General features: G+C 41.9%; 1 protein-coding gene across 14 annotated transcripts in view; it reads right to left on the bottom strand.

Annotated features, from left to right (window-relative positions):
* Nucleotides 1–15,969, bottom strand: part of adgrb1a (adhesion G protein-coupled receptor B1a) — a 153,756-nt gene that overhangs the window by 70,808 nt on the left and 66,979 nt on the right. For 9 of the 14 annotated variants that reach the window (XM_044208684.1, XM_044208686.1, XM_044208682.1 and 6 more), the window contains exons 3-6: nt 4,176–4,334; nt 3,327–3,431; nt 1,194–1,361; nt 587–751 (exon numbers count right to left, since the gene is read on the bottom strand). In XM_044208684.1, coding sequence (XP_044064619.1) covers nt 587–751; nt 1,194–1,361; nt 3,327–3,431; nt 4,176–4,334 — 597 coding nt within the window. The remainder of the gene's footprint in view (nt 1–586; nt 752–1,193; nt 1,362–3,326; nt 3,432–4,175; nt 4,335–15,969) is intronic. The other 5 variants (XM_044208683.1, XM_044208696.1, XM_044208691.1 and 2 more) reach the window with 4 other exon arrangements.

Below are 15,969 nucleotides of genomic sequence, written 5' to 3'. Positions count from 1 at the left end.
TTCTACTTGGACATATCCATCTTCTTGTATTCTTTGTGTTTTTGTAATACCGAACGAGAAATGCATGTGCTGATGTACATTACATACTGTAAGGTTTTGTTTATTTATGGAGCAGCTTTAAGGGTTCAGTAAGCTTAAAAAAGACTAGTTTGTATGAAGTCAAAGGCAAAGACTGTTCCAAATGGTCATACTTGAAGGCAAATAGCCTGCCATTACAGGGAGACGAGACATGATGAATCTTCCTGGTGTTTGCGCGGTTGTACACATAAGAAGAAGGCAGACACGGACGTGTTTGAACATGTTTGTCACCACATAAGGTCATAAATTCTGGGCTGCACAGCAATAGTCAGACCCTCGTTAACGCGAGAAGATTAGCGTTATGCCACGAGAAGTATATTTTTGACTTAAAGAATGAAAAACGAGAGCTTGAGAGAGATGTTGAATCCTGCCTACTCTGTGCATTGTCTTGTGGAAGCATTTGGATAGCAACATTACATTAGCAACATTGTTTGGTGTAAGCTTAACTCTCTTTTTTTTTTGGATTAATTTAGGTTAATCTTTTGATGGTTATGAGTTTGTTCCTTACCTGGACAGACAGCTATGTTGCAGAATTTGGTCTGTTTCTCTGGGCCCTCACAGGGATCTCCCCCAAACTGAGGGGGGGTGCAGGTTCGTGTTCGGGACCTGTAACCTCGGCCACAGGTAGATGAACACAAACTCCACGGTGACCACTCGTCCCAAGCGCCGTGCACTGCAAACAGAGCAGCTAGAGTATGATTTATAGACAGACAAATACAGGCCCCCTTAACACACCAAAACGACGAAGTGAACTTCACCGAGACACTGAACTGTATTGATTATTATAAGTTACTCTGCTGTTTGGCTTTTCTGGGATCATCTATACCGACCCATTGTCTTGTGATAATATAGCTTTCTAAGTTGAGGCGTCTCCCTGCCTGTCTGAATGTAGGAGAGCCTGACAACACAATTCAATCGCTGTTATTATAGTGGGAATTATACTAAACTGCAGGCAAAGCCCTTTCTGTACGGTGAGGGTAGAAATCATCGCAAGGGCCACGTGTTTGCTAAGTGCCTGAGGAGGGGAGTGGGTCTTGTGTAGGTGAGGCAGAGTCCAGGAGAGGGCTGGTGCGAGCGCAGGAAGGTGGCAGTGGGGCAGAGGATGGGGGGCTTACCTGGACAAACAGCAGAGTTGTTGCAAGGTCTCTGCTCTCGCAGTGGCCCACTACACTGGGTGCTGTAGGAGGAGGACACACAGAAACGAGTGCGGCTCTGCCAGCCCTCCCCACACGTGGCAGAACACACACTCCACGCTGACCACTCCTCACCTGAAGCTGAGTCTACTGAGGAGGTAGGGTGGGTAAAGGATAGGAGGATAAAGGGAGAACAAGGAGGAAAAGGAAAGGAGAGGGCCATAACTAATTATCATGCAGGATGCAGCCTTTGTGGCCAAAAGAGGAAGGGTTGTGGTGTATTAAAGGGTACATTCTAGCTGTGCCACATTTTAGGGGTCGCCTCCTTCAAAGACCTAATATTTCAGGTGGATGAGGCTGTCCCATTCCAAAGGTTCCTCCTAATATGGCTGATAAATGAGGCCTTCTTTTGCAGACATAACTGGTGGTCCTTGATGGCCTTCGGTATTCCAAACCATTGCACACTGGTCACTTGAAAAGACAATGACAGGAACTTGAAAGAAGGCCTAAATCCTCTGTAGACCTTCTAATTTGGAAAAGAGATGCAGGTCCAGCCTATCTTATGTTCTGTTCAACTTCATACACTGCATCCTTCAAAGGAGGCGGCCCCTGAAATGGACCCCAGCTTCTGTTCTACTTGTCCTTCTTCATCTGTGGGGCTCTGATGTCATATCCTTTGCATTGACTTCCAGGGGAAGTGAATGCCACTGGCTTAGGATATGTCAGTCATCTTTTCAATGGCCATGACTGCCGATTCGATGGGTCAGTTGACCAATAAAGGAAAATTGGGCAGTCACAGCTGAGGAAGCAGGGAGAAGAGAACTAAAAAGGATGAAGGGAATCGATTAGCAAATTAAAGTGACATTTCAGACAAAATCTATCTTTTTGTATCAAACCTGCGCCCTCTGTAGGCTTTAAAGGTTCGTACTTTACTTCTCTCTGAAGAGCACTGGCTGTAGTCAGCTTAGATTCATATTAGTTACAATGGATTCCAATACTGACAAGTTTTCATGGTGGACAAATATCAGAATGTCCATAGAAGCAATTCCTGCAACATGATCCACTTCTCCTCTGTCCATCCATTTGCTCACTTTATTAAATATGGCTAAATACTGACACGAATCCAAACTGATCACATCCCCTCGTCTCTGTGAAGAATCTAACCACAAACGTTTCATAGCCATCTTATAAAGTAATAGTTCAACATTCTGGGGAATACATATATTCGTTTTCTTTCCAAGAGTTAGATGATAAGCTCGATACCACTGTGCATTAAGTATGGAGCTGAAGCCAGGAGGCAATTAGCCTACCTAGCTTAGCATAAAGGGGGAAACATCTTTCCTGGCTTTCTTCAAAGCAAAAAAATGCACCTACCAACACCTAAAGTTAACTAATTATCATGCATCTTATTGTTTAATGTGTACTTAAACCTCACCCTCTAGTAAAACATGCTCACCGACTGTGTCTGACTGTGTAAGTCTCCGGCTTAATGTTTTTACATTGTCATTTTTTAAACTTTTGTTTGTGTACGGATTAAACAAATGAAAGATACATGTTCATCACTAAGCTTTAGAGGTGCTGGTAGGTGTACTTTTGTACTTTGGACTGAGGCAGGTTAGCTGTTTGTCTCTGCTTCTAGTCATTATGCTAAACTAGGCTAAACACTGATTCTAGCTCCACACTTACCACACAGACATGAGACTGGTATCTAATTCCTGGAAAGATAAAGTAGTGAATAAGCATATGTCCCAATATGTTGAATTATTTCTTTCAGCCTACAGAGGACTGCATGCTTGCTACTCCTGATTTTGGGTGAAATATCACTTTAACAGAGAGGGAGGACTCCATTTGATAGTGTTTTACAGACAGGGCACAGTGTCCTGATATGACCTCACATGGAATACAATTTCACTATGTTCAGTCAGGGTCCATGTTGGAATTAGTCCATTGCGGACGAGGCGCTACTTTGGGAGATTTTGATAGATGTGTACATAAAAAGTGAGTGCAACTCTCTAGTTTGTGGTTGTCATTATGTATATATTGTACAAGTGTGGTGGTCACCCAAGCTGCCACAGTGACTGATGCATGGGATCCCTCTGCGTCCCGTTGTCTTACCTGTCTGAGGGCTCTGCTGTCCGCTGCGGAGCTTGTCTACGTCATCACGCTTGCGGCTGTCCACCGAGCGAAGCGATTGGCTGCGAGAGAGATGGCGACCTTTGCCTAAAGGGGGTGAGGCAAGGCCGGGGGGGAGGAGGGGGCGGGGGTTAGCAACCAGAGGTCCTTCATTAATGGCTTATATTTGGGACACAACCGTGACGTGATTGGTCACCCAGAACAGCATCAGCCAAACTTGGGACTTTTGTTGTGCTGTCGGTATTAATGTGATGTAAATGTGTGCGGTGCTCATTTTATGTTTTCAGCTGTTTTATAATGCTGTAAATCATTTGATGGCGTTACTAACTGGAAAAAAACACATATACACATCTACAGCAATGATAATGCTGTTTGAGCTATTTGTCAGACAGAAATGTACTGCTAGTTCTATACAAATGAAGAAAGCTTTAAGCAGTGGAACAATTAAGTGAAAGCACTAACGCTTCTTGGTAAATAGCTTCTACATAATAGTGCTCGGATGTTGGTTTTGTGTGTCCTTTTAGCCATTTGTGAGTGCAATGATTTTGACATGCTGTGCATGCATGGTCTTGAAAATGGCTGACCATGTTATTATTTTTCATCGATCAAAGTCCCCTTTCCAACATGCACTCCTTAAGTCAAAACACTGACTTATAGAGGATGGACACACAAGCAGATGAACAAGATAGCTATAAAAAAAATAGCTGTAAACACACACTTTGCACACACCACACGCTCATATTTAACCACAAAACGTAAAAGGGCACTCACTGACAGACATGGATGTTTCGATATATGAACACAAGCGCACACAGAGAATGGGGAGCTCACCCGTGCAGGGCTGTGAGTTGCAGGGCCGGCCCTCCTCTACCACACCCTCACACAGGTAAGACTCCTCCAAAGGTGACTGACAGGCCCGAGTCCGGGTTTGAATCCCGCCTCCGCACTCGCTGCTGCACTGTGCCCACTGACCCCACGCACTCCAGCCACCTAGAGACGCACACACACACACACACACACACACAAAACAGCAGTTGTAATTTGTAAAGCACTGCATTACTGTCAACGCTTGATCAGAGAGTTTCAAAAGTACTACCATGTTTTTTGAGATCATCTGATGGAGTTTGATTTAAAGCCTCAGTTTTGGAGAGCTGCCAAAGAGTGCAGCCTGCGTGAAGAAACAGCTTTATAGCTTCAACTAAAACCTTCTTTACACTGTACATGTATATAGTACTGGTTCTGTACAGTTAAACGTAAAGATTGTAACTGAACAAAATAGTGCCAACAGATGTGCCATAGCTCGTACTTTTATATCAGGACGTTCTACACTCTATAACACATGACAGAGTTAAGGAGGCCGGGCAATGTGTGATTACATGGCTGTGCATCATGTCTACATTAATGACAAAACCAAAACAAGCAGAATGCACCAGCAACCAGATAAACTCATAGAAGCCACCTAATAATAGAAGATTTCTAGTGCAGCTACAAAGACATTATATCAGTTATAAACCCTTTTCAACCCTCAGATGGTCATTACAAACTCATGGTCTGGAGCCAAACACTGTTCGAACCTGCATATTGTTTGTATTTAAATTGCACGGATGATCCAAAGGTCCCCAAAGATACTAAATATGTACGTCAGCCTGAATTTTGGGGAAATGATATAAAACGATACACAAACATCAACAAAACCAAATATAAAACAAAACAAAAAATAACATGGACTTTTGGGTTTGAAGATTTGGCTCAGTGTAAACATCATGTAGCTGTATAGCTTCAATGAAGAGCTGGAACAATACAACAACACAAAGGATATATGACACTGTCAGACAGAATGTAGTAAGATGATTTTTCCAACCTTAAAGCTACGTAAGGAAAAAAATGTTCGTCACGATCTAAACATAGACTTTGAAATTATTTATTTAAATGGCTCCTCTTATTGTTGTTCCATTGCTGTTTTGCTTTCATCTACAAGAGGAGTTGTGCGAGATGTGAACATGAGATAGGAAACACTTGAGGTTTATGCTCTCTACCAACGTTTTCTACCCAAATGTTATGTTTCCAACCATTTTGGTGGTGATCCCTTAAAATTAATAAATATCTCCCACTCAACACAGGTTATGGCCTTAGTATGGACATGCGTTGTGAGCTGTTCAACCAATGCCAAATATACTATACGTAAATGGTTGAACTGCTGTGTCACAAACACAGACATAAGTATGTTTTGTCTTTCTTATTCCTGTAATAACTTTTGTCTTGTGACTGATGTTCCACTGGTGTTTTTAGCCCATGATCAGATATTGAAGCCTGCACTGTGACAGAAGACAGGAAACTGAGGAGCTAAAGTTAGGGGCCGCCTCAGAGATGCATGCACAATCGCCAGCGGAGCATTTTTTTTGCCAATAGCTTTCTTTATTTTTTCACTTCAAACTCTGGGCCTCCTCTCATTGCATGCACAATCTCTTTTTTTATATAGGGCCCCGAGAGCTTGTTTTATTTTTTTTGTCAATAGCTTTCTCATCTTTTATCATAGACACAACAAATTAATTTTCATCTGGGCCTCCTCCCATTTTATTTGAAAGAAAATCACACTAAATGACCCGGTGCAAATCTGACTTGTATTTTTCCACTTACCTCCCACTCTGCTGTCAGTACTGACTTCCACTCAGACCCTCAACACTTCCACAGTTTTTATCTAGACTCAGTTTAGACTTTTTTTTTGAAGGTGGGGTTCAAATACAAATCATGTTTTATTATTTGATTAATTCAGATACAGATACATACAGACTTTATTTTTAGTGACATAAACCAACAGATACAGATAGCAGCACTGCGTTACAACCCTAATGTATACCTGGGTGTCCTCTCTTAACTTTTCTAGATGCTCTCCCACAGTATTCATCAGTCACACAGAGAGTAATCTTTAGCAGAGGAGGCCCAGATACAGATTCCTCCACTATAGTGACCACACTGCAGCACAGATAAGAGGCACAGCTGCCATCTATCATGTCCTGATGTCCAAAGATTTGTTGGCAAACTGTCTTCACTGTAAATATTCATACACATATAAAATCTGTTAGAAAATCTTTCTGTTTGTCAAAAGGGTACTATGGAAACACATGAAAGCAAATGTACAGTACAGTTGAGACTAGCGGTAGGTAAAGTGAGTACACCTACAACTCCTGCATTGAGCAAACAGAGGGATGGTATCTAACACTGGGAGATTTTTTTCCTTTAAAACAGAGATGTGATGAATGCCATTGTCATTGTGAAATTCCCTGTTTGGCCATTCTGATTTAATGCGCTCCATTAAGTTGTGTGCTGATATGAGGAGGAGCGAGTAAAGAGCTGCCGAATGTCTCTCTCTCTCTCTCTCTCTGTGTGAGTCCTGCACGCTCATGAATGTTTAATGGAACAGACAGATGCCTTTCAGCCCCCACAGGCAACGACAAATATGTATTAATCTGCATGAATAGAACATGAAGTTGGCCAACATCCAGACACACACGTTTTTAATTACTCGCAAGTCAATTTCCTTTGGGGTGAGGGCCGATATGAGGGAGGGCTCTGTGGAGGGCACTTGATTCAGTCAAAAGAGTCAGACACGCACACACACACACACACATTCCTAATTCCTCTACAGCTGTGTGTAATCTCATGATGTCAGCGTGATGAGTCAAACTTTATAGATTGAAAAAGACAGATTCCAGAGAAAAAAGTCCAAATTGGTAAACGATTTCCTTTCCCTTCTGAAATAAAATTAGCAGGCACCAGTGATCACAGTCAATATCTGTTTGTTGTCGGCAAACTGACCAAGTGTGGCCGCAGTGTTTACTTATGGCTGTGAAATTGGATTTGCTCATGTTTCTGTGACCACACTCAATCAGTGCATAACCAGTCCAGTGCAGGCAGAAATGAACCATATTATCCACTAGAAGACCATCCACCAACAAAACAACACAAACAAAACACAGCAACTCATTGGACTAGTAATATGGTAAATCCAACTATCAGTGCAAACATGAAGCTTATGAGCACAGTGAGCTATCGTGGTAATCTCTCTTTGCATGTTGTTATGGAGATCCAAGCAACATGTGCGCATCAGGTTTGGTTGTGTCTAACTCAAGTGAGGTGGGGGAAGAGGCTGTAAAGGACTGCTGCTGTGAAGACAGTGGCCTGTATATAATTCCCCTTTTAGGTGTTGACCCCTGACCCCAATGAAGTCAGATGAGCTAGTGACATGATTTGACTTGAGGAAATGTTGTTGTTTGTTGTTGCACTTCACCATTTTTTACCCGTTATTTGATTAAGATTTCACCAAAGCCCTCACATATTTCAATTATTAGTTGGATTACAGCTTTGTAATGAATTATCATATTTGAGAATTCTAATAATTGCATTTTGTAACTGGATTTTTTTTTCAAGGCAAGCCCTGTCTGCAACTATTCACATCAAAGATTTCTTCATTCCAGACAGCCCTGGTTATTATGAACAAGGAAATACATCCATATTTGAAACTAATGAGAGAGTTTGAGAGGCAGATTAACAGAAGTAATACAAAAAGGCAGTTAGTTAAGACTTTTTCCAGTCTTTTTCATGTCTGTGGAAACACATGATGTCCGTCTCTTGGACAGTCCATCTAACACCACGCTTACTAGCCAGATAAAACCTGATTTGACAATAATGCTCCCCAGATGATGAAATACAAAAAACAAAAATCGAATGACCAGGTTGCCGTGGAACTTTCTGAGCACATTTATGCTCTCCAGAGGATGAACCATTTCTATTTTGGACACTTCATGAGCTTCCTCCTTGCACCGACGTCGACGGATGGCAGGGAAGATGACAGGGACACCCACAGCCCAGACATCCTCAAACACTTTTGAGCAGTCCAGTATTCAGCATGCCATGAGGATTCCATCATATCGTTCTCATGCATTGAATTTTCAGTAAAGCTAATGCTAATTAAGCTAAGCTAAGCAAATTCTGGTAAGGCATGGGGTCCCACTGTGTAGGTGCAATTATTACAAACATGCAATTATACAATTATTATTAAGTGAAAGTATTGAGTGCTTGAATGCTTGTAACTTGTTACGGAGTGAATTTGTTTTGGAGGTGTATGTTAGAAAGCTTATAGCTCAGTGGGTATTTTTTGTGACTAGTTGGATTAGTTTATTTTAGTTCAGGTTAGTGTTTGCAAGTGTGCTTTTATTGAGTTGTTTGTTGCTTTTAAGTGTGTTTTTCTTGACATGTCTGTCTTTTACTGCAGAAATTCCTCTAAACCAAAATTTTCTCTTACGGAAGATAGTCCAATAAACAGATTGCTTAAAATTTACTGAGCAAATTCATGCCCCCAGTGGGATGAACCATTCTGATTTTAACGACCTTATGACATTCCTCCAATGTCACCTTCAGGACAAACTTAAAATAGTTTGTAGTGGTAAGACTGTACGCATAGCTAAATCATTGGTGTTTGATTGTTGATTGACTGTTCTGTGGAACCCTGTTATATGGTGAGATGTAATGACCTTCAGGGGGCTTTAATCTTTCTTTAGCTCTGGATTAAAGTCAATGCAGAATGGAACATGTGTCACTTATTATGTTATGTATGGACATATTTTCTTGTGCACTCGTGTGTAAAGTAGGTGACACACTTTGCAGAATGCAAGACTACAGAGAGCTACTACTGTGGTCATTCAGGCCAGTCCAGTCGCCAGTAGCATAATGTCATTACCATGACAACGAGTCGTCACCATCATTCGGTGACATACGAACTTTATCTGTAATGGCTGAAGCAAGTTGTCATTTTTAAAGTTTGCAATGAAAAGGAAAGTTAATGAACAGAAGAGATAATTCAGAGGAATGAACAGAGAGATATACATTCATCCTGACTCAACCTGCGTGCTCACGTCACATGCTGTGTTGTTGAATGTGTAGTTTTAGTTAAAGGATGAGTCTGGTGATAATTTATAGTTTCTTATTGTCAAAAAATCTCATTAAAAGACCAAAACCATCAATGAACTGATCCCACTAACAAGTATTGCGTGTATCCAAAGCCTGATATATCGTATTCCTCTGAGCCATAGAGCTCCATTATTAGCTCCGACTATTAAAAACACATCAATGAGCCACACTGTTGCACTGGGTGACATGTTCCTTCAGTCGATCCACATACACCGTCCTGCTGCCCCAAGAGCTACAAATGTGGATTACTGCGCTGCAGAAAATAGTCCCCAACAAATGCACAGTTTCCTCCTGTTTAAGTAAAGCTTGCTAAAAGCTACAGTGGCCAGCTGTTTTAGGCCATTATTTAGCCTTCTTTTTGAATGAAATTGTATATTTGTGAGCTGTGAACCACAGACAGGGTAGGGAAGTAATTGCTGACAACAATTACTTCAACAAAATAATGCCAGCCTTAACCCGAGTTATATGATGGGCTGTTGAATTTATATCGGTTTTGTTACATTTTGGACAACTTATTGACTTTTATTGATGTCTTTGTGTTGTGCTCGCATTGTTCCAGACCTTTTGTAAAATTCAGACGTGGACCTTTAATAAAATAAAACTTTGAGTAGCCCTGCTTCAGTACATTTAAATTCTTCTGTGTCTTTTGGTTTTCACTGTTCTTTGACCCTGCTGACCACCGTTTGATCTCCCTGAATAAGTTCATTGTTAAAATCATTATTGTTTAATATTCTGACAGGTACATTTGCTAAGTGTGCTGAATTTGGTACCAAAAATCAATTTAACTAGCCTGTACAAACCGATGTTGTACATAGTGATTACCAATAACATTACCCCCTTAGCCTGCAATTTGCTTTTCCATTCAAGCATCATAGAGCAGCCATTCCAATGTGAACAAATGAATCTTTTTCTGTAATTCCAGTGTTTTCGCGGACTAAAGTGAGCCTGATGCAGCAGAATAACCTTCAGCTGCTCTCCTGAATCATTCTTGGTTTATTGTGAACAAATATGCTTTATGAATACAGAGGAAGATTAACTGCAGTTTGGAGCAAAGGCCAGAAGCTCCTTCTGTCAAATCAAGGCTTTGGCAAGGTGAGAGGAAAAGAGGGGGGTGGGTCCATTTACAGATAAGATTCATTCTTCTGCAGAAAAAAAAAAAGACAAAATGACAAGACTAAGAACTTTTTTTTCCTTTCCTGCCCAATAATCAGACTCGGGGAGGGGGAGAAAAATGGGAGGAGAGTAACGCAGTGTTGTCTTTCTCCCTCTGCAAGGGCATTCCATTATGTTCTTAATAATTCAGAGGGGGTCTTTTGTCAGAACACCCCTGGTAGCAGGAGCGGCTGCAGAGTCCAAGTCACCTCAATAATCCTTAAAATCATCCTTCCTCCTTCACCTCCTGAAATCCCCGCTTTACTTTGACCTTCAGCTTTCTCCAAAACACACACATTCCCCTTCAGTTACTCTGTGTGTGCATTGCATGGCTTTGCAGTTCAGTGGGTGCATGCATGGGTGTCGTGCAATTTTTGTGTGTGTGTGTGTGTGTGTGTATGTATTTATAATGAACTTCCTGAAAGTCACCTTCGCCTCCTATTTGGAGCGGTGGGATGAGTGGACGGGCATCTCCTGTTTCTGCAGCTTTGAAATCATCAATAGCTGCCACTAACCCCCCCAGCCCGACCAAATCACACACACCCAAGCACACACACATGCACACAGAGCTCTTATAGATAGGGTTACTGCAGATTTATTGATTGAGAAGTGTGTGTGTGTGTGTGTGTGTGTGTGTGTGTGTGAAGAGCTGTGATGGGAAGAAAGGATGGGTGAAATATGATGTTGAAGTTGACAACTATTGTGGCAACGAGCAGGCAGCTGGGGAGGGAGGAAAGGCGGGTGAGGACAATGTAGCGTAATAAAGACAGAGACAAGAGGACTGAAGAAAATAATCATGAAAACATGAAACGCAGGCAGAAATGGGGCGATTCGTTCACACAAAGCTGTATGGCTGAATGAAGGATAAGGCGAGTGCTGACACCCAGAGGACAGAAGCAGTCAACTGCATGGTGGAGATAACAGGTGGTGAAAGGAGGGAGGCAGGGAGGGAGGGAGGGGTGGGGGCAGGGAGATGAAGGGAGACAGGAACAGAAAAAGGGAAAAAAAATTTTAGGACAGATAAGAGAGGGAGAAATGAAAAGAGAGAATAAACAGCAGGCTTATGTCAAACTGAACAGCATATTAGAATTCTTTATCAGTGAAAATGCTCACGTGTAAGTGTCCTTATAAAAGAGAGAATTATGTTTAGTTATCTATTTTTATTCTCAGCAGTGAGAGATAATATTGTGATATTTCTTGGAGAAAATGCTGTTGAATTCATCAGACTGATACTCTGCTCTGACTGGTGTAGTGAGAAATGCACTACCAATTTATAGTGTATATTATAATAGACATACCTATTAAATGATTAGACCTATATTATATATTATTCAGCCCTTAGCCCACTGCTTCCTACTGAAGATAATGTGTAAATTTTAAATGTAAATTATTCAAAACGGTTCACAAATATACAGTTTCATTTAAAAAAGGGCTCAGTCATTTCCTAAAACAGCTAGGATCTCATTTAGAACAAAACGGGGCCTGAAAGAGGCGTACGCCACTTCCCACGCAAAAGTTGTGATCTATAAAAACGGGAGAATGTGCGCGCCTGTAGGTGAACTCTGAGCCCTGCGTACGCACATTTTGGAGACGCAGATGCTGAGGTGGCGAATCGAAGCCTGATTGTATAATGACTCACACCAATATCAAACGTAAGTTATAGATCCACATTATCATAAACATTCAAACCAGCAGTGTTATTTGTACTTGCGCTTGTAGTGAGCCATTAGTATTCCTTAAGCAATTGTAAAAGATAGAAGCCAACTCAAATCTTAAATCACAGTCCGCTCCATATGTCATCAGCGCTGTCTCACCATCACAGTGTCAGGCGCACACACACTCCTTCTCACCCGGCACATCTTCACCACCTGCACATATGGATTGTGTAAATGAGCAAAGTCTGGAAATAAAGCCAGTGACAGCTCCATATCCTCATCATCAGTCCTAATCATAATGCAGGCCAAGCATAACAAAACCTGTCAAATGATGTCCCAGGGTGGGGGATTCCACTGATCGACGCGATCATGTTGGCAACGTGTGCAGTAATCAGTGTGATTGCTGTAAACATAGAAATACTGCGGTGACACTCGTGCGTAATGCTGCATGATGGATGCGCTGCACTGCAGAGGAAGGAAGGATCCGGAGGGAACGAGAGTTCAGGGTCCACGGAGATTTCCTGGCCCATGATGATGACTGGCTAATAGGGCCGTGCTCTTGGATCTGCTTGCTGAACTGGGTCCAGCATTAGACAGACCGACCCGACAGAACCGCAACTATCCCCTCTGGAGTTTCTGGTATCCGGCTGTTACCTGCGGGAATTATATATGTTTGATATAATCAACAATATATAATGTTTACCTTTCTGCCTAAAGCCCCTTTTGGGCATAACATAATTCTGTTAAACTCGCTGCATGTGACCCCGCTGCTGTGGCCATCCAACAGTATGCGCTTTCTAAGCTCCACCTCACAAGCGCCTCGATTTCTCTGTCTGAAAAATTCATTTTTTTCGTCTTCCTCTCGCTGCTGTTGCCATGATTCACCGTAAGCAGGCTCATATATACACATCACTATTCATGTGGTGCTTTGCATTGACCATTTATGGTTGAATGTGGGCGTGTAGAGGGCGAGATATGAGGCTGAATATAAAGGGAAAGTTGCCTGCAGCTGTGCGTACGCGCGGTTTTATAAATCTGAATTTTTTGGCTTTTGTGCGTACCTACACTTTTAGTAAGGATCCTACGCACTGTTTTATAAATGTGACCCCTGGTCTCAAATGGGAGGAAATAGCGCATTTGTTTTTGGGCTTTATTTTGGGGCAGCAGGACAGTGGATGTGGGATTGCGTCAAAATAAACTACAGTGCGTGTGTTCATGGTGATGGAGGAACGTGACCCAGAGCAACAGTGCGGCTCACTGACGTGTTTTTAATAGTTTCGGGACAACAATGGAGCTCTGTGGCTCAGAGGAAGAAGATACATGAGGCTGTGATACTCACACAACACTCACTATCATCAGACTCATCTTTAAATGAAGGATATTTCCAGTTTATTACAACTTGGGTCTTATTTTTATTGTTGTCATGTTGGCCATCATTTCTATTGCCTAAGGTAATATTGCAGTTACCAAAGTAATTGCAGAGGTGTGGGAACAAGGTGAAATTGAAGTTTGACGCAGCAAGAAACAAGAAGGCAGACAATCAGACAGGTTGTAAACAAACCAACACTTTCTGCAGCTTAACAAAACCACTTTATTTGGAGGTTTAACATGAGCACACCCGAAATGTTGATAATAATCCCTCACTGCACAGACAAACTAAGCATTTTAGGTCAAAGTCGACTCGTTCTCTCTGGGGGTTTGTTTAAAACCTGTGTGATGGTCTGACTTATCATGTTTACTGTGTTTTTCTGCCCTCTGTGACTTCTTTTACTTGGTGAGAGTCACTTGTTGAGTACAGTGTTATCATTACCAATAGGAATGATGGCCAGAACTATGAAAATAAGGCCCAAGTTGTACAAGACCAAAATTACCTTTCGACGAAATGCAGTTTTCTTCGTTCAAATCCAATCCACCACAAGGCCACAATCCAGCCCTTGTTACATGTCTTCTCCATCTCCTGCCTAACAAGAAGTGGAAATGCTGCAAACAGCACATCTAAAGATGGAAAGATCTCCCCCCGTTTCAATCCACTATTGTATTCTTGTCAGGGAGAAAAAGCTTGTAAAAGAGCATTTCGAGCACCATGGGACACTAAATCTCTCCACAGAAAGCTGAAATTCTTTTAGGCGGGTTAACAGTTCCTTCAGGCACGATGAGGCAGCTTTCATTGCAGGTTTTATACAATGTCCTCCCACCACACTGGAATCATTTCTCTGGTCAGACATATTCAAATAATATCAAGACACAATGACTAGCTGAAATCAGAGAGGAACATCAACAGCGATGAGTTGGAAAGCAATAACATGAAGGAAGTAGAGTGTCCCCAGTGGTCTCAATTAATGACCATAATGAGTGTGAGGGACGCTTTTACCCCCTCATCTCAATCGTGGATCACCTCACCAGTTTCATGTCGTGTATTAGATAGAATGTAGAATTCTGCTGTCTATATTCTAAAAATCAAGACATGAGGTTGTGACATATGGTTTTTATGTTTTTACATGCTTTATGTAAAGCTTGACAAAATAATCTAAAAGTCGTCCAACCATGCTCAGGCTCTGGGCACGTCCACATCCAGGATGACAGATTTCGCCAGGCTACACAGTGGATATCCCGAATGTATTTAAGAAGCTATGCAAAGAAAATGTACAATACTGTGTTCCAGTTAATAAGGTACTCATGTAGTTGTAGGCCCCATTGCTTGAGCAAGAACTATGAGTACCGGGGCTGCAGGGTACGAGAACAGCAAGAGGAAATCTGGTGCTGCAAAATGGTCGGTGCGTGGGAGGTTTCCCCTTGTGTTCCTGGAGAAATTGATACTTGGGCTGTTTTCCTATATTGCGTGTCAATACTACTGATGACGAAGGAGGCGTAAGTCTCCTTGTGAATGGGCCACATTAAACAAACTGGAATGGTCACGAACAATGCCCATGTTCAGTGGGTCAGAGTGTGTTCCCTGCCAAACAAGACAGGAAAGCGTGAGGGCAGCCAGGCCTTCCTCACAAGTAATCAGATGACCACGGACACCACACTGCATGTTGGACCTGTGGACCCCCAAGACCGGGGTCCACAGTTACAACCTCTTTCTGTATGTAAAGTGTTTTGCTGGATATTCATACTGTAAGCTGTAGACATGAATGAAAACTGAAAATGTAGGGAGCCTGATAGTTTGAAGACAGTTTTCCAAGTGTTTTTTTTTTCACTGCATGCGGAAAAATTAACAAACCATTTTTACAGACTGATCTGATCTCATTTAATTTTCTTTGTGCAAAGGAAATGATCTAAATTAAAAATGTACAGTATTACAAAGCTCTTAAAAAGACATGCAAATGTACTTTACATCCCTCTGTGCAAACCAACCTTGTGCTGCTGCGGTCTTTGTGATAACATGAAGGCATTCAATTCAAAGTTGAGTGGTGTTGAAAGTGTTGCAGAAATGCTCCGAGGTCGGAACTGGCCAGATTGCTGCTGTGATTTTTACAGATATGTGATTTATACTCCTATTCAAATATGAGACTGACATGTCAAATTGTGTGTCAGAAAGGGGCTATATTAAAACTCACGTATCCGTCAAATTCATGTGGTGAAAATACAAGGTATAACAAATAGAAAAAACCCCTCCCAATTGTAATCCACTCACAAGCCAATCTGACTGTTAATCCCACACACTAGCAGCTTGTTGAATCAGCGTAATGCTGTGCCATCTCTTTAACTCCATCAGCCGAGGAGCACAAACCATTACACCCCTCACCTTCCACAGCGGCACCATCTCTGATACTCTCTGGCCAAACCCACTGTCTATAAATACATATCATGTGGGCCGCTCTTTAGTTTCAGGTGCAGGTCAGCCAACC

This window comes from Siniperca chuatsi, linkage group LG9 (genome assembly GCF_020085105.1).
Source record: "Siniperca chuatsi isolate FFG_IHB_CAS linkage group LG9, ASM2008510v1, whole genome shotgun sequence".
In the NCBI taxonomy this organism is placed as follows: domain Eukaryota; kingdom Metazoa; phylum Chordata; class Actinopteri; order Centrarchiformes; family Sinipercidae; genus Siniperca; species Siniperca chuatsi.
This window is presented reverse-complemented; position numbering and strand designations above follow the sequence as displayed.